This window comes from Rousettus aegyptiacus, unplaced genomic scaffold, assembly GCF_014176215.1.
Source record: "Rousettus aegyptiacus isolate mRouAeg1 unplaced genomic scaffold, mRouAeg1.p scaffold_m13_p_12, whole genome shotgun sequence".
In the NCBI taxonomy this organism is placed as follows: Eukaryota; Metazoa; Chordata; class Mammalia; order Chiroptera; family Pteropodidae; genus Rousettus; species Rousettus aegyptiacus.
Window position 1 is genome coordinate 15,519,478 of NW_023416287.1, and position 27,400 is coordinate 15,546,877.

General features: G+C 46.4%; 1 protein-coding gene across 1 annotated transcript in view; it reads right to left on the reverse strand.

Annotated features, from left to right (window-relative positions):
* Positions 1 to 26,922, reverse strand: part of PPP1R16B (protein phosphatase 1 regulatory subunit 16B) — a 92,303-nt gene extending 65,381 nt beyond the window's left edge. The window contains exons 1-2 of the mRNA XM_036229412.1: positions 26,858 to 26,922; positions 1,806 to 2,156 (exon numbers count right to left, since the gene is read on the reverse strand). Coding sequence (XP_036085305.1) covers positions 1,806 to 2,055 — 250 coding nt within the window. The 5' untranslated portion in view covers positions 2,056 to 2,156; positions 26,858 to 26,922. The remainder of the gene's footprint in view (positions 1 to 1,805; positions 2,157 to 26,857) is intronic.
* Positions 26,923 to 27,400: the final 478 nt, after the last annotated feature.

A 27,400-nucleotide genomic window follows, 5' to 3' on the forward strand; every position in this document is an offset into this window, starting at 1 on the left:
AGGAGGGAGGGGAAAGACCGCATATACTTCTGTGTTTGATTTTTATGGGAAGAATGTGTTTGCGTATATTTGGGTTCTTGAAAAACAATAAAGGTCTTATTTAAAAAAACACAGAGGAAAAGTATGTTATACAATGATCACCATGCTGGTACAGGGTTCAGGGTCAATTTTCAAAGAGCTGCCACATGCAGGATCTTGTCTAATTCTTGCCAGCCTCCACCGAGGGCAAGGTTCACAGACCCCCACTTTGCAGATCAAGGAACTGGACCCAAAGAGGTGAAATCAGCTGCTCCAGGCCACACACAGGGCTGAAGGGCCCCTGGTGCTCTAACCAGTACCCGTGGGAGTACTCCGGGGCGTGGGGCCTGGGCAGTGGGCTGGGGGAGGCATGGACCTTCTGAAGCAGCACAGCCAGCCAGCTCGCAGAGACTCTGCAAAACCCTTCAGGGAGGGAGAAATGGGACTTTGTCAGGAAGGGAGTAAAGATGTGAGGTGAAAGAAGAGATTATGAACTATCACCCACGACAAGAATTAGACATCACAGTGTGCCACCCACTGAGTGGGATAGGTCTGTCACGTCACTCGGCAAATGACACGTGGGAAGGAGCCTCACAGGGCCGTGTCCCCTGAGCCTGAGAGTTCATATCTTTCCCGAGGGGGCTGCTCACCCCAGGCTCTTAGCTGAGCTCTTTCCAGCTGAGTGGTTCCAGAATGCCTCTCTGCTCATTTCCAAGGGTGTAACCAGGACAGAAATAGAGCTGCGCTTCTCAGAGGGTTCTGGAATCTGAGGAACAACGGGCATAAAACCGAACACCCTCTAGTGTGGTCAGTGTCACCATGCCTCAGTTCTATCATTGACTGCTTTAGCACCAAGTGTCTGGAAGTCATGCGAAGGCAGGAGTCCAGAGGGACCCAGGATACCCAGCTGGGCCCCTCCAGGGATAGCCAGAAAGGATTCGTACACAGAGAGGGACCAGAGGCTGCTGCGGGTGAACACGGGACACACACACACAAATCTCAGCTGCACAATGAGCAGGTGTGACCCCTGAACGCATGCTGAGAGAACAGGGCTTTGGTCAAATCATGGCTCCTCCACTCCTCCCTTGAATAAGAAGAAAACCTACAAGGCCATGAGGCCAGTGACAAGAGCGTGAATACTGGGGGCTCTGATCCCATCTCTGCCACCTTGGTCGAGGTTCTGAACCTCTGGGTCTCAGTTTCCCCATCTGTAGAATGGGTGTTTTATACCCAACTCTTGGGTTTTGTGATAGCTGGATCATGGGACACATAATAATAATATACTTAAAATTTAACAAATAAAATAAAGTATAAGTAAATAAATATAAAATCTGGAAATAAGTTACATGAGCATGTATATGTGTTTATATTAAAAATAAGGGAAAATGTCCTAGACAACGTTGTGCATATTTGTCTACGTTTCCAGACTTTATGGACACCTTATATATATATGTTTATGACGATCTTAATAGACATAAAAATATAATGTTATATATTTAAAACATATTTGTATTATATTCCACTTTATAGTATGTAACCACTGTATAAGTGATTGTTTTATTTTATTATATATTATTATATTATTACTCTATTTTATCTCAAATATTAAAAAAAAAAGTCTAAGATAAATTCACAGCCTTCCCAAGACATGTAAGGCTGCCCGAACTGGGGAGAGGGCCAGAGGCCCCCAGCCCACACCTCCACTGCACAGGGCCTGGAGGCCAAACCTGGAACCGGAAGCACTCAGGCCGGGGCGCCCCCAGCCCACAGGGATCAGGGTGGCCTACCTTCCTCGGCATCATTCCTCAGCGAGGCCTCCAGCAAGGCCACACTAGCCTCGAAGGCCACCTTCTTCCTCCGGCCGCCAGCGCTGCGCTTCCGCTCGTGCTTGCGCTTGCGGTGCTGCAGGTCCTGCTCGTACTGGGCCCACTTCTTCAACTGCTGAGCCCGGCGCTTCTGGGCGGCCCGCAGCCGCTCCAGCGTGGGCACCTTCTCCAGCAGCTGCAGCTCCGTCAGCAGGTCCACGTGGCTGGCCATGGCCACCGCGCCTCTCCACGCCCCGGCGGGGGGCTAGCACGGGGCACCCACGGCTCGGGGAGCGCGGGGGCTCCGGCGGGGCTGGGGCCTCATGGTGGGGCCTGTGGCGGAGAGGGAGGCACAGGAGGACATGCTTGTCAGTCTCCAAACTCTGATCTGATTATGTCACCCCGCCCCATGTTTTTTCGATTTATTGGTTTTTTTCTTTTCTCTTTTTTTATTGAGCTATAATTGACCTGTAACATTATGTAAGTTTAAGGTGCTGGTTTAATGCACTTAGATATTGCTATATGATTATTACCATAGTGTTAGCTAATACCTCCATCATATCGTACATCACATAATTACCAGTACTTTCTTGTGGCTATATTGTTATAATGCATAAGGGACTTATTGTTATATTGTTATCATTGTTATACTGTTGCAATATATGAGATTTATTGTTAATTTAAAGGAATTAATTCCACATTTTTAATTTCTCACAACTAATTTATAATATGCTAAATATTGACAGATATAATCCACAAAAACAAAAGCTCTTTGAGATTCTTTCAAAGAAGAGCCCTAAAACCAAAAAGTTTGATAATTGACGAACTACAGGGACCTAGAAAATCTTAGCTGAAGTGTTCCTCCATAGCTGATCTTCAAAAAAATTTTTTAAAGTCACCTCTTGCTCTTATTGATTCCTGGACAGCATGAGGTCAACAAAATTTCAGAGTCTGAAGCCCACTAGTCTCTATCTTCATGTCAGCAAAGACCCCATGGGCTCTCAGAAGTGGAAGGTTTTGGAACAACTTGAACCTCTCTAAGCCTGTTTTCCCACCTATAAAATGTATTCATCTCCCAGAATTTACAGGAAGTTCATGGAATAAAAAGACCTGACCGAAAAATGTTATTCATCTAATAGCAAAGAAAAACAAGCTTGGAAAAAGAAAAGCAGAGACATGTAAACTCAGTGTATCTGGGAACCCATCGGCAAGACTCGTGGAGAATTGGGGGTTGTGGGACAATGGAGAAAGACAGGCACAAGTCTCCATCTGTATGATGTGCGAAAGCCCACGGTCACAAAGGGGATCAGGACAGTCCTGGGCTTCAGGAAGGGATTGCTATCTCCTGGGTTCCCTGCTGCATTCTCATCCCTGGGCTGCTTGACTTCAAGGAGGTAAAGGCCAGGTTTCACCCTTAGCCTGGACTCTCGAATGCTTGGGTTGGGTCAGAATGTACTTCAGGTCTCTCCCAGCTCTGAGACTGGAGGGTAGACAGGCAGAATGCGGATAGGGCTGGCTTGGCAATGCTGCCAGGACAAAGGTCCTGAGATCTCAGCGGACCTGTGGCAAGGTTCAGCAGGAAGCAGCTAACTGGCTTTGGTTGCCTTTTGTTTTGTATTCTCTTCTTTTGAATACCTTACAATGATTTTTAATTAATTAATTAAACTTTTTATTTTGAGCCCATTGTAGATTTACATGCAGTTGTAACAAGTAACAGAGAGATGTCATGTATCTTTTACCTAATTTATCCCAATGGTAACATTTTGCAAATGTTACCGTAGTGTAATTTTACACCTTGGAACCTGACATTGATGCAATCTCTCAGTCTTATTTAGATTTCCCCAGTTTGACATCTACTCGTGTAGGTGTGTGTGTGCGTGTGTGTATGTGTGTGGTCTTACGCAATTTCATTACATGGGTAGGTTCGTGTATCCACCACCACAGTCAAGATACAAACAGTTCCAACACACAAGGATTCCTAAAACTGCTCTCCCAAAGCACTACTATCCTTGCCCTTGGCAATCACTAATCTGCTCCCCATCTCTAGAATGTTGTCACTTCAAAATGTTATATAAATAGAATCAGAGAGTAGGTAACATTTGGGGATTGGTTTTTTTCACTCTGCATGATCCCCTTAAGATTCATCCAAGTCGTTGCCTATATCAATAGTGCGTTCCATTTTTGTTGCTGAGTAGTATTCCATTTCATGAGCGTGCCCATTTGCTTAACTGTTTACCCACTGAAGAACACCTGAGTTGTTTCCAGTTTGGGGCTCATGTACAGGTTTTTGTGTAAACATAAAGTTTTCATTTCTCCGGAGTAGATGCCCAAGAATACAACCATTGGCATGTACAATAATTACATATTTAGTTTTATAAGAAATGCTTGAACTATTTTCTATCACCATGATGGTCGGACCTCATTGGGAGCTAGTGGGATATATGTTTACTTTACACCCTTACTCCAGTGATCAAACATTTGATGGACACCTGCTCTGTGACAAGCCCTGATTCAGAAATAGATCAAAGACCAACTCTGCCTTCCAGGAAGTCCCTGTCTGTCTGTCTGTTTGTCTATAAATTCATTTAATCCTCCTAACAAGCTAATGAGATAGATACTATTATCATCCACATTTCACAGATAAGGAAACTGCAGCACAGAGAGATTAAGTAATTTACCCAGTATCACACAACTGAAAAAAAAAATGGAAGAAACAATCTACCTGGGATTAACAGGAAAGGCTGCCCAGAGTAAAGGACAACTGATAATCCCAAAGGTTGAGCAGGAGTTCACCAGGTAACAGGAACAGACAGACACAGGCTGAGAGGGAGCTTGCCAATGTTCAAAGGCATGAAGAGGGGCTGACCATCATGGAGGGAATTCTGGAAATCAACATACACGAACACGGCTTGAAGAGGACAGGGCTGCCCAGCCCAAAGAAGCAGAAGTCTTGGGGGTAGTGGTGAGCAACTGTGGCTGTGGGCCAGACCTGGCCAGAAAGTCCACAACATTGTAATTCATTGCTAACATTTAAAACTTAGAGATTTTATATCCCCAGTCAGATGTTCAGCTTTTCTTAGAACACCTCAGTACCTGGCCATGCTGGGCTTACATGGCAATAATCAGCAGATGTAGAGTGAGACGGTCCCCTTCGTGTGGGGCACATACCCTCCAATGTACCATAGTAACACTACCTGCCATTGCTCCCACCTGACCTCCTTCACTAATTAAAATCACATGCTAGCTCCTATGGTCATTTGAGCTTGAAAGCCCTGTCTTAGGCAGAATGAGACAACAATCTGCAAATACCCAGAGATCCAATCTGCACAAAAAGGAGAAGATAGTCTATGAGTCTCTCCAGTGCTGAACAGGACCAAGGTACAGGGGAGCAGTTGAACACACTCACGGGACAGACACCAGCCTCCAGAGCTGTCCAACAAGCGGTTCAGCAAGGTGCTTACAGTCCAGTGGCTGTCTTAGGAGGAGGCAAACTCTCCACCACTTGCAAACAATAAAATGTCCACTATGTCAGATTGACCTAACCATTCTATAAGATCTCTTTCAGCGTTAAGAAACAGTTACTTATTTCTTCATTATTGCGTATTTACCAATCACCTGCTAAGTGGGAGGCACCAAAAACATGTTAAGATTAAAGATAAGAATAACCATACCAAAGACTTACACTGTTAAAGCTCTTAATCCCTTTCCAAGAATTTCCCCAGCCATCATCTCAGCCAAGTGTTTCCCTAAGTGTAGACAGAGAATCAACTCCAAAGGAATTTTCAAAAGTACAGGACAAAGCTTGAAGTAGCATGGACAGAGAGAGCAAGTATATGCTTTTTGTTTCTTTTTTAATCAGATTTTCTCCAGGAGAAAGTGTCAGTTTAGTACTAACCATGCCAATGTTATAATCATTGTAACCATGCCAAACTCCCTTCAAAACAAAGAGAAAGCAGGCCTTAGGCTCATGGCCTAGGGCAATCGATTGCATGCGGGGTAGAATTTAATATAATTGTTGTGTTTTCTGTGGATCTGTCTTCACAGTTACTGTTTATTTATGGCAATGATATAAACTTTCCTTTTTGAATAAATTGACCAGTGGAATGCTAGCAAGGTGGTAGAAAAGAAAAAATTAAATGATGGTGGTATTTAGTGTTGGCAAAAATCGTAAGTGACTGACATTTGGGAAACTCACCTGGCCACTGATCCTCACGGATGACAATCTTATAAGAGAAGCATGTGTATGAGCTCATTATTTCATCTGACAAATAGTTATTGGGCATCTACCGCATGCCAGGATTGTACTAAGGGTTAAGAATACAGCAGGGTCAAATAGGCCCATTGGATGGATGGCAAAACAGAGGCACAAGGGAGTGGGTGACATGTTCCAAGGATACAGAGCCTGAGCAACACCTTGAATCCTGGGCCTAACTCCCAATGCAGTGCTCCCTCCCCGGGCCCCACAGTGGCGAGCCCCAGGAAGACAGAAGGCACTCACTGCAGTGCCCTCCTGGCTTGGGCAGTTTGCTGCAGTGAAGAAATTAAGGGCAGTTGCCCAGCCCCCTGGAGAAAGGTGAGGACAATGCCTCCCAAGGGCCAATAAAAGGGGCCAGAGCACATTTTCTCTGACTTTGCTATCCCTGCTAGCCCCTCCTGCCTCGCCCTTCTGGGTTCCCTAGAGCTGGGGCTCCAGGACAGCTCCCTCTTGACTACTGGTTTTCAGGTGACCTAGTTTCCCCCAATAGACCCACACACCTCCTCCCACCCCCGGCCGAGAAAACCCTGCTTGGTCTAATTAAAGAATTGCCACCCTGCTGCTAGCACAGCAGCTGGGCAGGCCCCAAGACAGGGTGCTGGCCTGGGTGCTGGGGCAGTCCACAGAAGTCCTAGCTCCAATGGGCTGCAGACTGGCCCCTTCCTAAAACTTGTGCACACCTGTCTTGTCTCCAGAGATAGCCCTGGATGGTAATGGGGACACGACCCACATTGCCAGGAGTCAGGAGAGCAATAGCATTATCAACACTTAAAGGGGATCCCCAAAGAAGACTTCATCTGGAGGAAAACCAGCTCCATGGAGACACGGAGCCCAGTGTGTTGTGGGAACATCCCGATGGACCATCCTGCAGAGAACTGGGCACGTGAGGCCACACGTCAATGAACAGGGCTGACAAGGTGGGTGTGGGAGGGTCTGCAGAGGCCAGGTTGGGGAGGTGGTAGGTTATCCAAGAAGCTTGTATGATATGAGAAGAGAAACCAGAAGCAAAGAGAAATAGAGTGAATACTTAATTCTTCCAACAAATGGCTGTGTGACGTCTACATGGGATGAACCAAAATAGCTTGATTATGGACAGGAGGAAATCTGAGGCCAAGGCACTTGACACTCGGTGAGGCAGGGAAACGCTGTTGTGGTGAGCCTTGATTTGGCCCCTGTTGCTGTCTGACATAGTCTGAACTTAATTCCTCTTGCTACCTCCATTAAACCTTGCTGCCTCTGAGGGGAGAAACTGAGTCAGTGTACATCTCAGGAAGCAGGGGCTGTGCTCCAGAATGCTGAGCCTTTAGAACAAGGAGCAAGGAAGGTGCTGGGTTTAGGGGCTGGTAGAGGGGGGATAGGCTGGATGTAGAACCCCTCCTCCCTCCAAAATGAAAAGAAGACTATTAAAAGTGTTTGGGGAATGAATATAACTCTGGAGAAACCAAAAAAAAAGAAGAAGAAGAAGAGAAGCATAGGTCCACCGAAAGACAGTTTGGTGGTAGTCCTTGTAGGTCTCCCATCATCACTCTGCGCTGGGCCCTGGTTGGCCAGAGCCTGTCAGCAACAGGCTAAGTCCAACCTCAGTGATTGGTTTAGGATAGGCATGTGACTTATGTTGGCCCAATCAGAAGCTCTTCCTTCTCACTGCCTGTGACCTGGAAGCATTAACCCCAGTTGCTGCTGGAAGCCTTCTTGCCGCCAGCCATTCAGGAAGCCAGCCTTTGGATAAAGCCAATACTTGGGAGTCAGAGGAAGGAAACAGGGTTCTTTAACTTAGGGTCCTCTGGACTTCAGCTATCCAAGCCAATAAAATCCCCTTTATTACTTTAACCAGTTGGATTGCATTTTGTTACTTGTAGCCAAAAGCCCCCTAACAGCTTTTAGGGATACAGGAATGCGGACCCCAGAAGGAACCGTTGGCTAAAGCAAGATGAATGCCCTCTTTCTGGAGCATGCTACCAGATATCTCTACTTTCCCCCTCCAGTGGCCACTTAGGGCCCTTCCGGCCCAAGCTGAGGACCAATCTTGAGGAAGGTAAGAAGGCCAAAAACAGGTCCCTGCCTCCCGAGACAGGAGAAGAGGGCCCAGGCCTTGCGACTCCACAGTCCCGGGGGAGCAGCTGGTTGACACATCTTTGGACCTGAGCCTAGTGCCTTGAGAAAAACAACACAAAGGAAGGTGAATTCGAATTGAAGAGACTTTAAAACATGAGTCAGACAGTGTCTCAAAGTTCACACTGTTAAAAGAAAACGTTAAGATATTTTTTTCTTGTTCTTCAGCTATTCTTCTCCGCACAATATTGGCAGCAGCCTGGAGGAAGGCCGTGAGTGTTTTCTCCCTGTGCTTCCTGTAGCATTGAGCACAAGGGGAAAAGGAAAACAGGAAAACAAAACATAGCACCGGCTTCCCCTCCTCCTTGGATCTCGCTCGGGACCCACTTTCTCTCCTGAAGGATGCACACCCCCGCCCTCCCACAATACACTTCTTTGAATAACAGCATCATTCCTCCCTCCCTCCCCCTCCCAGGATAAAGTTGCTTTATTCATAGGCAAAGAGACTTCTAGGGCCCCTGGCGCTCTAAATATCTAAATTAGAAATTAGCCTTGTCTCTCTCGACCTGTTCTCATGGGATTTTGTGGATTGACTGTTCTACCCCTGATGAAATAAACCTTCTAGACTCTGGGCACAATCACCCTAGACAGGACATCCTGGTTTTAAATCTGTCGTGGAATGCAGGTCCCCAAGAGTCTGCCGCTTAACTCCACCTCTCCCAGCAGTGCTCCTTCCTTCAGACCTCTCAGTGGTGGCCCTATGGTTGGCCCTAACTTGTCACTGTCCTCTCAAGGCCATTTACTATGACCCAATTTAGGAAGACTTGGGTGGGAAGTGTCAGGGGAGGGCCGCGGGACTCAGAGACCACAAGTTCAACAAGAACAAAGAGTGATCAAGGCAATTAATGCATCTTGAGCTCTGTCAGGAAAAGAATCATGTCCAACGCTGGGATAATATCCCAGCTGACCTCTGTCTGAACTGGTTGGGCCATCTTGGGAGCATAGTACCGAGCCTTAAATAACAAAAGCCATGAGTGAGAGAATTAGTTTTGTTCCAAGTCTCGAGAGGGCAGATTTGGGATCCTGGACAGGCGAAATTAAGTCATAGGATCAGCCTGGCATGAGGAAAAACTGTCTAATGTTGACAATTCGACAAAGCCCAGCCATGGCACAATGCTGGGGTCCCCACCACCAGGAACTCCATGGCCACTCACGAGGCTGCTGAGACAAAAAGTCCACATAGGGTTGTAGGTAAGACTGGCCCAGTGTGCCCCAACCCGGGCCTGGCAGACAGACCATTAGGAGCCAGCATTCTATCATGCACGTTTGCAGCCCAGCACTTGGTAACCACTGGGCTAGGCAACCTATAAGGACCATTTCAAGTAGATACTGATGGATGATGTTTTAGATTTCTTTTGCATGCGAAGGTAAGATAGCTCTCTCAGGCTCGGCTCCAAAGGAAACCATAGTTTAAACAGGTGAAGGAAAATCCATGAACACTCCGGTCTTCCATGCTGAGCCTCTCCTAACGAACCCGAAACCACCAAGAGACCCACATGCTGTGGGTAAGAATGCCAGAGTCGAGGAGACTGCAAGGGACAGAATGAAGGTGCCAAGGATGGGGCATACATAAAGCTGACATGATGTCTACGAATACATTAGTCAGTCACAGTCACAGTGTTAAACCAAGCAGCCAGTCTCCTAAAGAAGCTTATGTAATAGCTAAGCACAGGGAAATAAGAGTCAAATTACACATACTGTTTCTCCAGGCTTAGGGGAATGTGGTCCACCCCCTCCCTTTGCAGGGAGATAAGAACTCCCTTTGCAGCTGGAGGGATCATTTTCCAAAGGAGGCCATCTCTGGCGACAGAATGCCCTCCTGGATTACACATTTATTAAACAGGGACAGCCATTCACATCGGCTAAGCCTCTGTCTCCCTCTCTCAACCTGATCTCCTTGGCCAAAATTTCCTCTGTTATGCCAACTCTGAGGTCGTTGGTGGCTACTTGGAGCACTGTGAGGGCAAGGGTTACAAGGCCATGTGTGATAACAGGAGAAATGAGCATTCTGATTGATTAGTAATGCCTGCTACAGATAAAGGAGTGGGAAGTAGCTGCCTGCACAGTGAGCGTGCACCTCGGTTCTATGTCATGCTTATCCCCACTTGGATTTCAATGCTTGCCTTCACCCCATTGCTCAAAATCCTCTAGTCTTAAACACAAATATCTAGAAAGTTACCAGATTGAGAGGAAGGGCCCCTCAAATCCCAGTATGTCATCCAAATAACACAAAATTGCCACAGTAGACAAGAATCAAGAATATCTTCGGTTTCAATAGGAATTTCTCCAGTTATTTGCACTAAGGGGTAGAATGAAGAACCGTGCTCCATCCCCTTAAAGTGACTACATTCAGGTTCTAGGAAGCAGTATGCTGAGACAATTCAACCAAGGGATGGCAGCCCCTACAGCTGTCACCTCTCCCAACTCTGTCCCTGAAGAATAGGAAGATAAGTAATCTACTGGTAACTGGATTGAGTCAATTCTTGAAGGGGTAAGGGAAAAGGTACTACTACCAGCCAGAGATCACTGTCTTGTCCTTTCTAAGCATCTTGGACCCCACGCCATTACCAACACAAAGGAGGAAGGAGACTGTGGTCTGCTTCCTAATAAGACCCCTCTCTTCACTGCAGAAACCCTAAAGATATCCCTAGCAAGCTATCTCTTCCCCTTTAGCTAGGGGTGTTCTTAGCCAATTAGGAAGTAGCTGGGGTGGGAATCGTAAAAAGTTTTTCATATTGTTCACTGAGGTTTAGAGGAGAATTCCAAGGAAGCGAGGACAATAACAAGCACAGAGTTGGGCTCAAAGGATAAAGTCCTACACTAGAGAAATAAAGAATGGGGAGGAGGAGGAAGAACTAGAGCAATGCAGAGAAAAGATGGGAATGAACTGCACAGCCAGTAAGTGGTGCAGCCGGGATTCGAAGCCAGGTCTGCTGAATTCCAAAGTCTACGTACATAGAAGGAGAAGAAACAGAAATTAGGAAAAACTCTGAAAGAACCATAAGTGCTTTAAAAGATCTTCCTCGTGAAATCCAAGACGATTGTAGAAAATCTACAGTGTTAATGATCAAGGAGACAAGAGGACGTTTCGACTAAGACCCCAGATAGTTCAATTTGCAATAGCACAAATACCTGCTGACGTCAGTACTGAGTAAAACAAATGCTTAATGAAACTAAAGGTAAGTATCATGGAACCTATAAAATATGTAAATGAAATGAACCCAGAGATAAAGAAGGCAGGGTAATAATGGCAGCTTCTGTGCACAGCATATGTTCCCTGTGTCAAGCTCTTTACATGTAACATGTCCTGGAACTGTTGCACTAATTCTGCAACGTAGGCACTGCCCCCATTTCAAAGAGGGGAAAGCTGAGACTCAGAGGAGTTAAGGAACTTGTAAGTAGGGCTGATATTCCAGCTGCTGGTGGCTAGCCTATCTTCTAATTGGTCTGTGCCTATGCCTTGATGGTTAAGTATTTTGAATACCTCCCCTGCTTGAAAATAAATGAAAAAATACCAAACAGGGAAGATGGCCCACAGAGGCACAACTGAGAGTAAGAAGAGGAGTCCTTGAAGGAGAATAAATGAAATCTATGCAGCTCAAGGACAATGATTAAAGCTATAACTTCCCTTACTATTAGAGCTGTCATCACCTCTGGAGGCTTAGGCAGGAAATAGCTGTGTCTCATCTTAAATTGCATAGAACCCGCCTTCCAAACCCCCGTGGGCTCAGTCCCCTATCACTAGTGTTCCCTTCCTTGGTGAGCACTTTCTCATTTTCCACTTCACCCAGCAGCAGATCCCAAACCAGATTCCTAGCAACAACTGTCCTCTCCCCTCTACTCTCTGAGTGACGAAATTGTCTGTAGAATCAATCAGAAAGCTGCCAGGTGCTCTGCATTTGGTAAATGAAGTTCTCATCCAGTATGCAGTCTTTGAAGTCTCTGAGTGCTAGATCTGTGACCTGCCAGGTCACCTACCACACAGGGAGAAGCAAGCCGTAGTAGACGGCCTTTACATTACTTTGGTTCCTCCCCTCTTTGATCTCTGGCCAGCTCCTTCACTTTGATTCTCTCCTCTTGGCCCCTCTTGCATGTACAGAACTCCGAGCATACCTCTGCTTCCCCTTTGGCCAGCTTTATTTCCATTGAACATGGTAACTTCTCCAGAAACCATAAATTAAACCTTATGAAAATGCTATTACTATCACAATCGAATTTATCTCCTTGTGTTGAAATCTCAGGTTTACTTCATTAGCCTCTTTGGTCTATACTCAGATACCTAGGTCCTGATGTTATTTCAGTCCATTCACTCATCATTCTCTCCAGCAAATTACTGGATAGTCTCTCTATTTTATACCTGATGTTATCAAGTAACTAGTTTCAGGATTTTCTTCTGGAAATTTTCTCTCCTAATTCACTTCCATTTTTTAATTTAAAGCCACATCCATTTAGTCAATAAATATTTATTGCCATCTACTGTGTACTAGGCAGTAAAGGTGAGGGGGGGTGCTCTGAGGGTTTGCCAATGAACAAAACTATTGATCAGAAAGGTTCTGCTTCTAGTAATGGCAGAGTAGCTCTTAGCAGACCCCCCTCTTACATATAATTATTATAAATTACATGCACACAAACAGACAGAGAGAGAGAGAGAGAGAGAACCTATTGAAAGGCATTAGGTTTGTTCAACAACAAGTGTTCAGAAAGTAGAGAAAAAAAGAAATGGCAGTGGGTGACTTCTGTGTTTTGATAGCTTTTGACCCAAGGATAGGCCCAAGTCAATGTTGTACATTGCGGCTACAATTTGGATAGAAACCTTCATTCTTAGTGTTTGAGGAATTAAAGGACAGAGCTTAGGAAACTACAGTGGGAAAGTAAGGAGAGACATCACAGAAGAGGGTCACAGAACAGTAGCCCAAATTCTGGATATAAATTCTGCCCAAATCTCCCTGAATGATGTATATAGAAGGCAGGTTCTAAGCGGTCCTACTAAGGATAACAGAATGGAAGAAAAATTTCAGCTATTGCCCACTCAGGAGAAACTGAGTTTACAGTTTGAGTTTGGTCAAGTTAATTGCCTTAAAAAAAAATCATTACTATTTTGAGGAATGTAAGAGAATCGGGTCTCATTCACAATGTTCAAGATGTAATACAAAATTACTAGAAAAAAAAATTTAACACAAACAGGAAAATATGGCTCAAACTCAAGAGAAAAGACAATTAATACAGCGTACCCCCAAGAGGACCCAGATGTTGGAGTTAACAGATAAGAATTTTAAAGCTGCTATTATAACTTTGCTAAAGAGCGTGAAGGAAAATATGCTATAATATGTTTATAATAATTAAACAAATAGGAAACATCATCCACAGCACAGAAACTACAAAGAAGAGAAACCAAAACTATTAACCAGATCAGCTAAATCTCCACCAACACTTTCTTTTGCATCCATGTAGTTGGGCTTTTCACTAGGAACAGTTCTAATACTGACTTGAATGATCATTTTTTAAGAACTTTCCAAGTGCAAGATATTGGGCAAGCTTTGGGGAGCGAAAATACAACACAAAATCTTAAACTCTGATAACAAAGACCAGATCTTTTCATCTGACGACATCTATATAAACTACTAGTAATAGGATATATATATTATTTCAATCCACTCACTCATCATATATATATATGTATATATGTGTGTATGTATATGTGTGTGTATGTATATGTGTGTATATATTCCCTTATATATAGGACACTTCTCATGTCCTCCCGTCTCTCTGAGGTCTTAAATAGGAAGAAGAGATTGAAGTTCTGCTGCCGTGGCCTCTTTCCAGATCCCAGATCACTCCTGATAGAGCCATTTGCCCCACATAAAGCACAAAGGAATGAGGGTGAGGGGCAGGCTGTCAGGTGTGATACACCTCCACAGCAAAAGTATCCTCCACTGGCTGATTAGACAGATTAACTCTATAAAAAACTCTGGGTACCAACATCAAAGGGAGTCAGTGGGGAGGCACTAGCCATTGTAACATCTCTTTATCCAGTTTCATTGACAGGCATTTTGCTTTTTCAAAACATATTAGAAATGCAAACTTGGCTATACATTGGAATCACCTGGAGATGCTGAGAACATATATAAAGATCACAGAGCAAGACTATTATATATCCACCAAAAAGGACAAAAAAAAAAATTAAGACAAAATATCAACTGTTGGCAAGAATTACTATACACTAGGAATATAAACTGATACAAGCACTTTTAAAACTGCTCAGCAATATCTTCTAAAGCTGAACATATGCACGCCCTATAACCTAGCAATTCATTCCTAGGAATATACCCAAAAGAAATTTCTATATAAATTCACCAAAAGGCATTTCCAAGAATGTTAATAGCACCATTTGTAATAGTCCCAAGGTGCAAACTATGCAAAATGCTCACCAATAGTAGTCTAGAAAAAAATTATGGTGTATTCACATAAGGGAACAACATACAACAATGAGAGTGAGCAATACACAATTGGACTCTCACAAGGTCAACCAAAACAAGCCAAACACACACACACACACACACACACACACACACACACACACAAAATACATACTCTAAGATTCTATTTCTTTAAGTTCAATAACAGGCAAAACCGATCTATGTTATCAATCAGGATAGTGGTTTTTGGGTGGGGGAGTGACTGGAGAGTGACTAAGAGGGGCTTCTGGAGTTCTGGTAATATTCTGGTTTTTGAGCAGGAATGGGTTAAACGGGCATGCCCTGTTTGTTAAAAAAAAAAAAATACATTCGCTTAGGGTTTGTGTACTTTTCTATATTTGTTTTGCCTTAATAAATCATTAAAATTTTAAAAATACTGATGCCTGGGTCCCGCCTTGAAAAATTCTAGTTGAATTGACCTGGGGTACAACCGAACATGAAAATTTTTAAAAGCTCCTGTGATGGGTCTAATGTGCATCCAAGAACCACTGTGTTAGAACTTGGGAACCCTCCTTACCATTTATTGGAGCAGGAAGGGGTGCTGCTTCTCCAGAAAGTCTGAAGCAGATGTTTTTTATAGAACACTGGTAGCTCCATGGGAGCTTAATAGGTGCTACATGGAAAAAGGGGTCTGCCATCCAATATGAAAGTTTTAAAATTCTACATCATCAACTTTTATTGAACACTCACTGCTTTCTTAGAGCCCACTGCTTTATCTACACTATCTCATTTAATTCTCACAACAAGCCCTTGAGAAAGGGACTATTAATCCTTATTTTACAGAAGGGTAAAGTAAAACTCAGTGGGGTAATTGCCAAGGTCACACAGCCAGTAAGCAACAGGGCTAAGATTCAAATCCACACTGGCCTTGACGGTGAAGCCCAGGCTCTTAACCACTGTCCTAATCTGCCTCTCTAGGCAATACTTGATTACAGGACTTGACGGAGCTTTTACTAGGCTAATGTGTGTGATTGTGAGTGATTGCCAAGACGGGAATGTGGAATACGGCATTTCCCAACGTGGTTTCTCTGCCTCTGTCTCTTACCTTCCAACCCGCCATCCACCTCACTGGCAGAATTTTCATTCTGAAATTTAGTCTGTATTTCCCTTGTAGAAAAGCATTTAATACCTCTCCATTGCCTACAGAGTCAAGTCTAAACTCCTCAGCCTGATAGCTCAGGCCATCTAGTGTCTGGCCTTGACATTGTAACTTTATCTCTGGCCATCCAAACGTCCCAAACCCACTAAACACTCAATTTACCAGCTGTACTGCACAGGTCTGATGGATTCACACCTCTGCAATGGTATCCACCATTTGCAGAGAATCTGCTATGTGCCAGGTGTTACATATAAATTAACTTTAATCCCCACAATGAGCCTTTTAAAACGGGTACTCTTAGCCCCAATAAATAGATTAGGAAATGATGGCTCATCTTGACATACCCAATGTCACAATAAGTATGTGGCAGAACTAAGATTTGAACCCAGGTTTAGTTTCCTCTGTTACAAAACCCATTTCTCCTCCTTGTTCTTTGAGAGCTAGTACAAATGCTGTAGTAATCATATCTATCATCTCTTAAGTGCTTTCCAGGCACTGTGTTCAGCACTTGACATGCCTTGTCTCATTTACACAGTGTCTCAATGCTTTTTATTCCCTCTGAATTGTTTTTTTATCTGCCCTGTGCCAAATGGGTTTCTTTCTCCTCTCTAGCTCCAAGGCATGTGACCACATCTCTATTGTGGCACTCAACACCCTGTAGTAATTTTTAGTTTCAGATCTGCCCCTTCCATTGGACCAGATGCTCTTGAAAGACAATGCATATATATACTGACCTATACATCCTGCCATTGAGCTATCCAGCACATGATAGGTATTCAAAAAACAAGAGAGGGAGGACAGAACAGTGGGAGACCAAGAGACTGAAAATTCAGTGATCGTCCCATTAGTTCTGTCATAGGGAATGGTCCTTGTCTTGGAACCAGACAGAGGACACAGCTCACCTGGCCCCTGCCTTGTCTTCCATGAGAAGACGGGTTAGGATTGCCCCTGGCTTCACAGTCTCTTTCAACTCTGCATACTTTGCAATTGGCTCTATATGTCCTGCTTAGGTGATTTGTTATAAAAAACAATGGTTATTTTCATTCCACAGCACTGTTTCAAATATTCCCAAGTGCTCCTTGCCTTGTGTTTTTCTTAGGATATCCCAAGAGAATGAAGATATCCAGAACAGGCGGCCCAAAGAAAATGCATAGCTAAGGCATCTCTCCCCACAAATGGGTAGATCAGGTCATCATAACCCTTTCTATTTTTTTACTTTTATTTTTTTCCCTCTTTAATTTCTCCACACACACGCATACACTTCCACCCTTGACCCATGGATGTTGCACCTTAAGAACTGGATCTCTGAAGGTGGGGCATCTCCTCCCACACGCTCGAGGCATGCACCCAGGGCCTGGTGCACCCAGGGTATGGTCCAAGGCTCCACCTGGGGCACAAACTCAGAACCTTCTGCGTCCAAAGCAGATGTGCTAACCACTACTCTATGGAGCCACCCCCGTACCCTATTCTAAATGGACCTATTCTTTTTGAGTAGGAGGCCCCTTCACAAGACAGAGACATCTTTGATGCTCATTCATTCATTGAACACCCATTTGGTGCATCCAGTCTACAACAGGCACTGCTCAGAACACACCTCTTTGTAATCCCTGGTGTAACTGCATATTCACACCTCACACATCCAACCTCTATGAGCTCCAAGGTTGTGGATGTTTAAAGCCAGCCTCTATCCCTTTGGCCTCTTACTCTTTCTAGACTAACACACAAATTTGCCCCAGTATAAGTGATCAGTGAGCAGTGCCAGCTGCAAACTCAGCTGGGTTTCTGCACAGCCTCTCTCAGACAAACCTCATTTCTTAAATATGGAAACTACGGGAGATAATTTGACATTATTTGTCCCTTCCTAACTTTCCACCTCTTCTGCTGCTCACACTAGGGGTAAGCTCCATGATTTTTTTGCTTCTAATCAAGTCATTTTCTTTGGGGGATTTCGAGACACACACACACACACACACACACACACACACACACACCATCCACACACACATACACACACACACACCATCATAATGTATTTTATTAATTTATTTGTCCTACTTATGGAGATAGCATTTATCAAACAAAAGTTAGCTTAGTTTATTAATTCCTCTAGCACATTCAAATCACACTATTTTCCTGTTATTTGTCCATGTGTCTGCTTCCTCCAGGACACAGGGATCAGCCTTAGAGCAGAAGCCAATTAAATTTAATTTTATGTCTTTAGTTCCAAGCATAAAGCCAGGTAAAATGTGGTTCTTGAATATTTAAGAATCTTTTTTATAGGTACAGTCCAGTGGGTCAAAATCTGAATTACTGTGGAACCTGACTCAGAAACATTCTATTTTATTCTATCAGACTGGCAAAAATTAAAGTTACTTAATACTCAGTGTAAGAGATGGGGATAATAAAACAGGCAATCACACGTATTGTTGTTGAGGGAATAAAAATTGAGTTGGGGTCTTGGGGAAGACAATTTGGCAAATGTCTGTCATAGCTCAAATTGAAGGAAATTTTCCTTATAGATAAAATCATACCAGTCAGTGTACAAAGATATACGCTGTGCAAGCAAGGATGTTGCAACATCATACATTTGTAGTAGAAAAAGCTGAAAACAATCTGAACTGTCAGCAAGGGACTAGAAATAAATTATAGTAAATTTTAATCATTGGACTATCACGTAGCCTTAAAGACTGAGGTATATCTCTATGTTTTGACATGTGCTAAGATACATTAGCTGGAAAAAGGAATTTTCAGAAGAGTAATATACAGATGTGTTAAAAAGAAAAAAGAATAAACATGCAAATGAATATGGGTTTGTATGTATATAAGAAATTTATGTAAAGACACATAAAACATTCAAGAATTTCTTCTGGGAAAAGAATGTGTCGCTGGGGGTGATGGCTGGAGAGATTTCACTTTCCATTTTCTACATTTCTGTACTGTTTAAATTTTAATAATGGATTTGTATTCTTTTATAATGAAAAAGCATAAAATACACCAATAAGAAAACAAAAGCTGTAATTTATATGTAAAAGAAGAAAACTAATGAAAATTTAAAGAAAATCATCCCTATTTCTTTAGCAGGCAATAAGCAATGTCTAGAAGGCAACATTTGCTCTCTGCCCAGTCCATGGGAAAGCTGATGATGACTACAGAGTTCCAGAAGGGGCCTGGAGGCAGTGATAGTCCCTGAGAAAGGCTAAAAGCCCTGAAAAGAGTGAGTATGAGAATGCATGCCTTTTACTTCCTCTTCGATGACAAGAAATGAAGCCAGTTCTGACTGAGACTCTGAACTATTCTGGGAGCCAAGAAATTCTGAGAACTCACCAGGCTGGCATGAACACTGGAGCCTCCGATCATTGCCAAGATGCAAAGGCTAGGGATGCCTAGGTAAGCAACAGACACAAGTCACCTGGGTGAGCAAAACAACTGCCCCAGCCCCTGGGGACATCGATGTCACAGGCTCTGCTCACCTATCCCCTTTGCTCTGAAGCCTTCTATTACTCCCAGGGGCCGACTAGGCTGATACTAAACTATTAATAATAGTTAAGATGTATCTAGTACATTCTACCTGCCAAGCAGAGGCTTAAATGACCAATCGCATTATCACATGCTATTATTATTCCTATTTTACACAGTGGTGAATTGAGGCTCAGCGAAGTTAAGCAAGTAACTTGCTCAAGGTTGCAGTAAGTGGTAGAGGTGGGAATCAAACCCAGGTATGACTCCAAAGCCAGCCAAAGTCACTGCTAGCCTTCCCCTATCTGGGGAAGAGCTAGAAATAGGTTCTCCTTCAGAGTATGGACAGCCTTATGGAGCTCAACAGCATTTCCATCCAAAGAAAAGCCAGAGAATATAATGATTAAGTGCAAGGGCTTTGAAGCCACATGTCCTGAGTTCAGATCCTGACTCTGCTACTTACTGGTTGTGTGACTTGGAGCAAGTCATTAAACCTCTCTGTGCCTCACTTTCCTTAGCAGTAAAATCAGTAATAATGCTATCCCTTAGAATTGCCAGGAGGACTAAAAGAATTAAATAGACAGGGCTTGGCTCATAATGAGTACCAAATGTTAACAATTATTATTCATATTAAGAAAAAGGTGCCTTGTCTTCCAGGCAGATGCAATTCCGCAGGGTGCAGAGCTTGGCAAGTGGAATGGGCTAAGGTTCAGCCCCTCCCTCAGCCAGGTACCATCAGGCAGTACATGACTCTACAACCTGACACTAGTCTTGCCGAGCAATTAACATCCACATGCTGCCAGTTCTTCCTCCCAACTACCCCTCCACCAGCCTGGCTATGTATCAGAATCACTTGGCACACTTTTTAAAAACACAGATTCCCAGAGCCCCATCTTAGCCAGTTCTGATCTAGGTGAGCTGAACTAGGGTCCAGGAATCCATATATATTTAATAAGCTCCAGGTGACCCAGGAAAAGTGTTCCTGGACACACATTTCCGGAAGCACTGGAAGCTCCCCTATACCTTGCTCTGGCTGTTTCAGTTGTTTCTTGAGAGCAAGCAGCCATCTTTTCACATTTGGTCCCAGGCCTGGGCACAGAGAGAAGGGGTGCAGGAAATATGTGACTCCGCAAACCAGCCAGCAGAGCAGATGGCTGCAAACAGGCACGAAAGCCTGAATTTGCTTTCGCGCTGCAGTGGGTTACATCAGGGATCCCTCACCTGTAGACTCGGGGTTCCCCAGACCCTTGCTACTCAAAGTGCAGTTCACAGACCAACAGAATGGCTCCCACTGGGAGCTTGTTAGAAATGCAGGTGCTCAAGCCCCAGAACTACTGAACCAGGTTCTGCATTTTTTAAATAAATTTATTTATTTAAATTAGTTTCAAGTATACAGTACAGTGGTTAGACGTCTACGAGAACCTCAAGATGATTCTTGAGCAAGTTGGAGGCTTAGGCCTGAGATCCCTTGCTCCAAGAGAATAAGGTCTAACCAAATGCACCTCTAATCTGTCCAAACACCCTTTGGGGCCAGTCTTTCCCTTCAATCTCCCAGAGAGCTCCCAGAAAAATAGAATGATCCTCTCAATAGCCTAGATCCAGGCTCAGCAGCCAGCCTGGGGCTCACAGTGAACCTTTGCTTTAATAAGTTATTTATTTCAAAGTCCACATTAAAATAAACCATCCTGATACATTGAAAAGTAGACGACAACTCCAGCCTCTACCATTCTGGGATGTAAAACATTCCCTTCTTTTGTAGAGAGTCGCCACTCTTGCTCTCCTGGCCAAGGCCATCCAAAGGCATCGAATGGCCCAAAGAAAACAAGCTATGTCTTCCTGTTGGCCAAGCTTCAAGTTATTGGGCAGATTTCACGCTGGAGCTTGACCTCATTAATCCAAGGCCTATCACATTGCTGTAAATGTCAGTGGAAAATAGCCATTCAGTGGGTTTCCTTCATTCCACCAGCAAGGGAAAAAACAGGAAGCCGACAGCAGCTGCGCCCCAGCTTGGCAAATCCCGAGGGCCCAGCTGACAGGGCGTTCCTTGTCAGCACCTATATTTCCCTTCCCCGGCCTGCTTGTCCAGATAAAGGTGAGTCCAGGACCTACATGAGCAAAACTCAGTAGTGATTGCCATTTGGATCATTCAGGCTCAGGAAAAAAAAAATCGCTTGGTCTGAATTTCTTTGGCCTGAATTATCAACTGGCTGATGATGATCATCATTCAGATTCATCTAAATCTCTTCTGCTCATTCAAAATGTTCCACAAGCCAAACCTCTGGGACTCCAGGGGACATAAGGTCTTCCAAGTCCCCATTCATCTCTTTAACGCCTATTGATTGTCTCCTGTGTGCCGAGATCACGCTGGGCAACTGAGGAAACAGAGCTGGATGAATTAGACACAGTCACTGACCTTATGGAGTTTATAGTCCAGTCTGAGCCTTATCAGCCGTGACGCTATTGACATTTCGGATGGGATAATTCTTTGTCGTGGGGACTGTACTGTGCACTGTAGGGTATTTAGCACCATTCCTGGCCTCTACCCACTACATGTCATAGCATGCTTCCCCAGTTGTGACAACCAAAAATGTCTGCAGACATTGTCGAATGCTCCCTGGGGAGTCAAACTGCCTCCAGTTGGGAACCACTGGCCTAGTGGGTAAGACAGACTAAAGGAGTAATGACCACAAATAACCATATGATCACAATTTATGATAAGTACCAAAGAAGAAAATGCGGATATTACACTAGTATTATCTAAAGCTTAGAAGCCAGGCATCTTCTGTGTAATTACAAATCCTTATGACAACTCTCAATGACCATTTATATTTGTATTTATATTTATATTATATGATCTGTATTTCCAGATGAAGAAATTGAGGCTCAATGAAATGGACAAATCGTCCAAGGCCAAAAGCCAGTAGAAGACAGAGCCAGGATTTGAACGCAGGCACTAAACTCTGCCTCCCATAGAAAAGGAAATTTGAGCCTTTGTCTTTCGTAAACAGGTAGGGTATGTGGGCATGTGATGCTCTGACCAGCCATCCTAAAAGACTCATTACTTCCTGGGGTCACCATGGAGCTCAACCACCACCTGCTATATCAATCAAGATGCAAGCTGCCTGCGTCAAGGCATGTTTGTGAGACACTGGCGGGCTGCAGATAGCTGCCTGAACTCTGAGACCTCCAAGAACACCTCCACGCTGCAAACGCCTGCACACAAGGCCTTCCCAAGTCAGGCACTTCTCTAAGATGCCTACTACCCAGCATCTAAGGAAGGGTATACAGTGAAAAAGCCAGACATTCTACAGTCAGCTTTAGGGATTCACAAGGAGCATAGTGAGGTGGTACAGGACAGCACAGAGCAGTTTTGGAGACCCAAGACATGAGTTCCTACCACATATAAGCTGCATGCTCTTTAGCAAATCACTCCATCCCTGTGCCTCAGTTTCCCCAGCTGTGCAATGGGGATAAATGCATCCGCTTTGATGATAATAGCAATGCAAGCAAAGACCTTTACAGTAACCACCACTCAGAAGAGCAGTTGGTACAATATCATGATCCATAAAGAAACCAGATCACAACACTTCTTCTACCCACATCCCCTTCCTTCGAATGAGAAACTGAGTCCCAGGAAGAAAGAAACAGGTACAGAAGTATCTCATCTCGGGAAGCATCTCAGGAACAAGGAGGAGAACTTTGTGCTTCCTGGGTAGAAGGAAGTGGAAGGGACAGTTAATGTATTGGCAAATGAGCACAGCCCAGCCCTTCCTCCCAGGCAGAAGTTAATCCCAGACTTTCTCCAGTGCTACAATCAGACAACCCTCTGCAGGCTGCAGGGTGTCTGCTTCGGGTCGGTGAGTGTTTAATCATTCAGGACCCCTTGGCAGGATGGCCTCTGCCTACCTCCCTGGCTTTGCATGCTGCCCTTGCCTCTCTCACACCCTGTGATGACAGTTCTCCAACTCCTGCCCACTGCTCTCAAAGACACCAAGCCCTTTTAAGCCTCTGTGCCTTTGCACGAGCTGTTCTCCCTGCTCAGGCTACCTACCCCTGTATTACCCACCACCTAGAAATTCGTCTCCGAAGGGCTCAAATATGTTCCCACCACAAACTTTGCCCACCTGTTATTGGTCATCACAGACTAATAATAACATCAACTAACATTTGTGAGCATGAATTATTATCGAGAAGGCCCCGAGCTGAGTTTCTTACCCACATGGTCTCACTTTTCTCTTCACATCACCACCCTAGGTAGGCAGCTTATGGGCTTGAGAGGTAAGGCAACTTGTCTATCACCACCCAGCTACAAGGTGGCAGAGTCAGGAATGAAACCTGTTGGCTGGCCTGAGCCCACCTGTTCATCTGTCACTCCACTCCTCACTTCTCTTCCTGCCGATGAAACTGTTATCCCTCGCTATCTGTTGGAGACAGTGGCCTCACTATCTGTTTCCAGGCCTGCCTCTCCCATAAAGTGAGAATGGCACTGAGAGCTGCCTTATTCACCTCGAAATCCCTTGCTTAGCACAAGGTCTAGAATGCAGTAAACATCTGTCACATGAATTAATGAATCCTGGGAAATGGCAGCCAGATGAGAAAGGCTCAGTCACAGACTTCCTGAGGACAGGCCCATGCTGGATGTGAATTCTCAGGAGGCAGTCCCCCCAGGCTGAGAAGCTTTCCCTGTCCTGATAGTTAGAGGAAAAAGAGGTCTGACTTCCCCAGACAGGAGGCGGTAAGGACTTTGAGAGCCCACTGTGAAGGAGGAAATGGTGGTGATGGTGACGAGAATCATTTCCTGCATTCCTGCCCACACCAGGTGCTGTACTAAGCACTTTCTGTGCATTATGTTCTCACAGAATCCTCACAGCCCCATGAAGTTGGTTTTAGTATTACTCCCATTTTACGGATGAGAAAACCAGAACTCAGAGAGAGTAGATAATTTACCTAGGGTCATAGAGCTTTTAAGCATAGAGCTATAATTTGTACTAGACCTGTCTGGTCTCTTACTCTTTATACTTTGTAGCTTTCTGTAGGAGGCAGGCTTGTCCAAGCACTTCTTGAAGTCAAGTTTCTAAGACGGGCTTGAGATAAAGAAGGTCATCCTGGTCTCTGCTGGAAGAATGCCGGTTGGGACTTACTATACACCAAAGGCTCCAAGTCCTGGGTGCAGGTGGAGTGGAGGTTTGGAGCAGTTAGGTTGGAGGAGGGGGACAAGGTTAGATGGGGTTCCTGAGGGTCTGAGCATAGCACATTCCTCCAGGTATGTGCCTTCTGTGATCTGCAGAACCAGGCTGGCTGCAGCTTTTGGTAGTCAGAAAAGCTCACTCTGGGGATGGAGTAGCTTTTAAAATTAACCTGGGCCCTATGTTTCAAAGAGTCTTAATGGGCTCTGCAGGAAGGTTCTGGCCTCGGGGGGAAAAAAACCACCTTCCTGCATCAGCAACCTCTTAGTCCTGTGGCTCAGGCTTCCAAAAAGACAATTAGATTAGAATTTAACCTCCACTTCAGCATCAATTACCAGAGAGAATGCAGTCTGAGCACTCATTGGCCTTGCCGGTCATGTCCTTCCACGCCAGGGAAGATCCAGAGAGTACCAGGATGCAAGGAGCCCCAAAGCACAAGCCACAGAGCAGTCACATGAATGTCACAGTGGGGGACACCAAAAAAGGGGAAGGAAGGATCGAGTGGTCTTCCTGTAGGAAGACATTCCAGAGGCTGGGAAGAGCTAGGACCAGAAGCGAGGTCAGGAAGGTGGGGGACACTGCTGAGTAGACTCCCACTGACAGTAAGGTACAAAGTTGAACATCCCGAGTGTCCTGGTTGACATCTTGACCCCAACATCTTGGTGGGAGGTGGGAGAGAAGGGGCTGGGGATATGTGTGGGAAGGCCCTGTGAGCAGGCTGCCAGCTGAAAGGATTCACCAGCGCCCACCAGCTGCCTGCAAGCTGGCTCCTCATGACAGAGCTGAGGGAGGGAGATGTGGAAACTCCCCCGGCCTGGGTGGAACCACCCACCAGGACTCCACTTCTGCTCCTGCCTAAGAGACACGCCCCATTCAAAACCAGTACGAAAGGCGCCAGCATTTACCTAGGAGCACTCATCCTGCCGTGCTCCACTGCACCAAGCACTTCCCATAAGTCCTCTCGCCCATCCCCCATTACATAGAGGTAACTGAGGCTTCGAGAGGCCAAGTGCCTTGCCCTCGGGCAGAGAGCTCGGAAGAAGCTTTATTACGAGCCTTAGAGGAGGCCTCGCATCCGGACGGAGGGATTTTCTCCGGTACTGCACCAGCCGCAGGAAATGGCAGGGCACAAGGGAAGTATCCCCGCGGGCTGATGCGGCTAACGACAGGCCCCTTCCCCAGAGAGCCCTACGGGAAAGAGCGCCTGGTACCTCAAGGCCCTGGGTCCTCCACAGAGGGCGATTCAGAAGCGGCACCTGGTGCCCGGGGCCGCGGGGAGCTGGTGGGCGCTTCTGACAGTAAGAACAGGGGCCCATTATGTGGAATCCAATCACATGCGCGCGCAAGCAGCTCGGCTTTCGGTTCTGAGAAGCGCTTGTGCAGCCGCGTCTCTCTCCCTCGGCGCCCGAGGTACTGCCCAGGAGCACCGGGTCCCAGGGAGGGCCGGGTTCAAAGCTCGCCGAGGCTCAGCTGTCTGCCCCGGGCTGGGAGCTGCATCATCAGCATCTCCAGTGAAGCCGGGCCCGGATTGGGGGAGGAGGAAGAGGGAAGGAGGGAGTCTGCATCAGAGAAAGAGAAGGTGGGGAGCGCCTCCCCCTCCCGGCTCTCCACTCGGGGCGCCTGGGCAGCTCAGCCTGGGCGCTCTCGCTGACCTTGGGGAGACCCCCCTGCGCGCCCTCTTGGGAGCGGGCTGCACGGGTTTGTGCCCACTCTAGGCGCTCGGGGGCGCTCCGCCCGCTGGAGTCAGAGCGCGGGACGCCGGAGGATCGGAGCGTTCGCGGCGCGCGGCACTCGGCAGCCGGCGCACGGTGGCCCTTCGGAGAGGCAGGGCGCCCCCTCTCCGCAGGAACAACCACGCGCGGGGTCTCCCTAGGGTCCGTGGGCGCTGTCAGCGGGATCTCGCAGTGGGGAGGCACGCGGATTCGCCTACCCTGGGGACCCTTCCCGCCCAGGCAGGAGCGCTCCCTGCGCGCGGCCGCTGCCTTAGGGGACCGAGAGCCGCCACGCGAGGGGGCGGCGCCCCCATGACGGGCGGGGAGGCTGGACGCCGAGACTGTTTGGTGCTGGTTGTTGCTCCCGATTCCCGGCATTACGCTCCCCAGCAGACGGCGACCTGAGAGTCCAGAAACAGCCGAAATCCCCGCTGTCCACCCCAAGATCGGGCCATGCCGACCCCAGCCAACAACCTGCCAATGCGCCAGCCTCGTCGTTGGCGCGCAGGACCCAAGAGAACGCCCCCACCCCAGCTCGCATCCCTCGCCGGACCCGCCTTTCCAGTGCCAGCCACCCCACCCCCCAATTATCTTAAGCCGCCCGCCCTTGGCCAAAGCACCCCACACACCCCCAGCCAGACTGTCAGAGGCCGGGACCACTCCTGCGCCGCCATCCTCATGCCCCGCCGTGTCAAGCGGCAGAGCGCAGCAGGGAGGCGGCGCCGCTGAGGAACTCACCAGCTCTCCCGAGCCCTGCCCCGGCGGCTCCCGGCCCCGGTCCGTCCGTCCTTCCCCGAGCCGCGGCTGCCGGTGAGGCGACAGAAACCGGCTGTGCTGCGCCGCGAGCCTCCGCACCGCCCTCCGGCTCCTCCCCCAAGGCGGGGCCTGAGCTCGCAGGAAGGGGGTGGGCGCGCTCCGCCACAGCCAGCAGGAGAGCGAGCGCGGGAAGGGTCCCGGCGCTGTAGGAGTGGAGGGGGGGGGCCTCCTTTGAGCTGCTCGAAATTGAAGGGAGTTGAGACGCGGCCAGGCTTCGGAATAGTTTTCCTTACGGTCTTCTCCCCTGCCCCCTCCACCACCACCTCGGAAAGGGGGAAACCTAGGACTGTATTCTTGTTCCCATTTGATGGAAGGCAGGGCATCGTGGGGTCCAGAGAGGAGCAACAACGTGCCCGAGGTCACAGAGAATTCGTGCAGTGCCAAGAATTCAAGTCTCCTACGAATGGCCTGCTTAGCTTGAGTCTGAAGGCTGCCTAGGACGTCAAGGGGACCCACAAGCCAGGC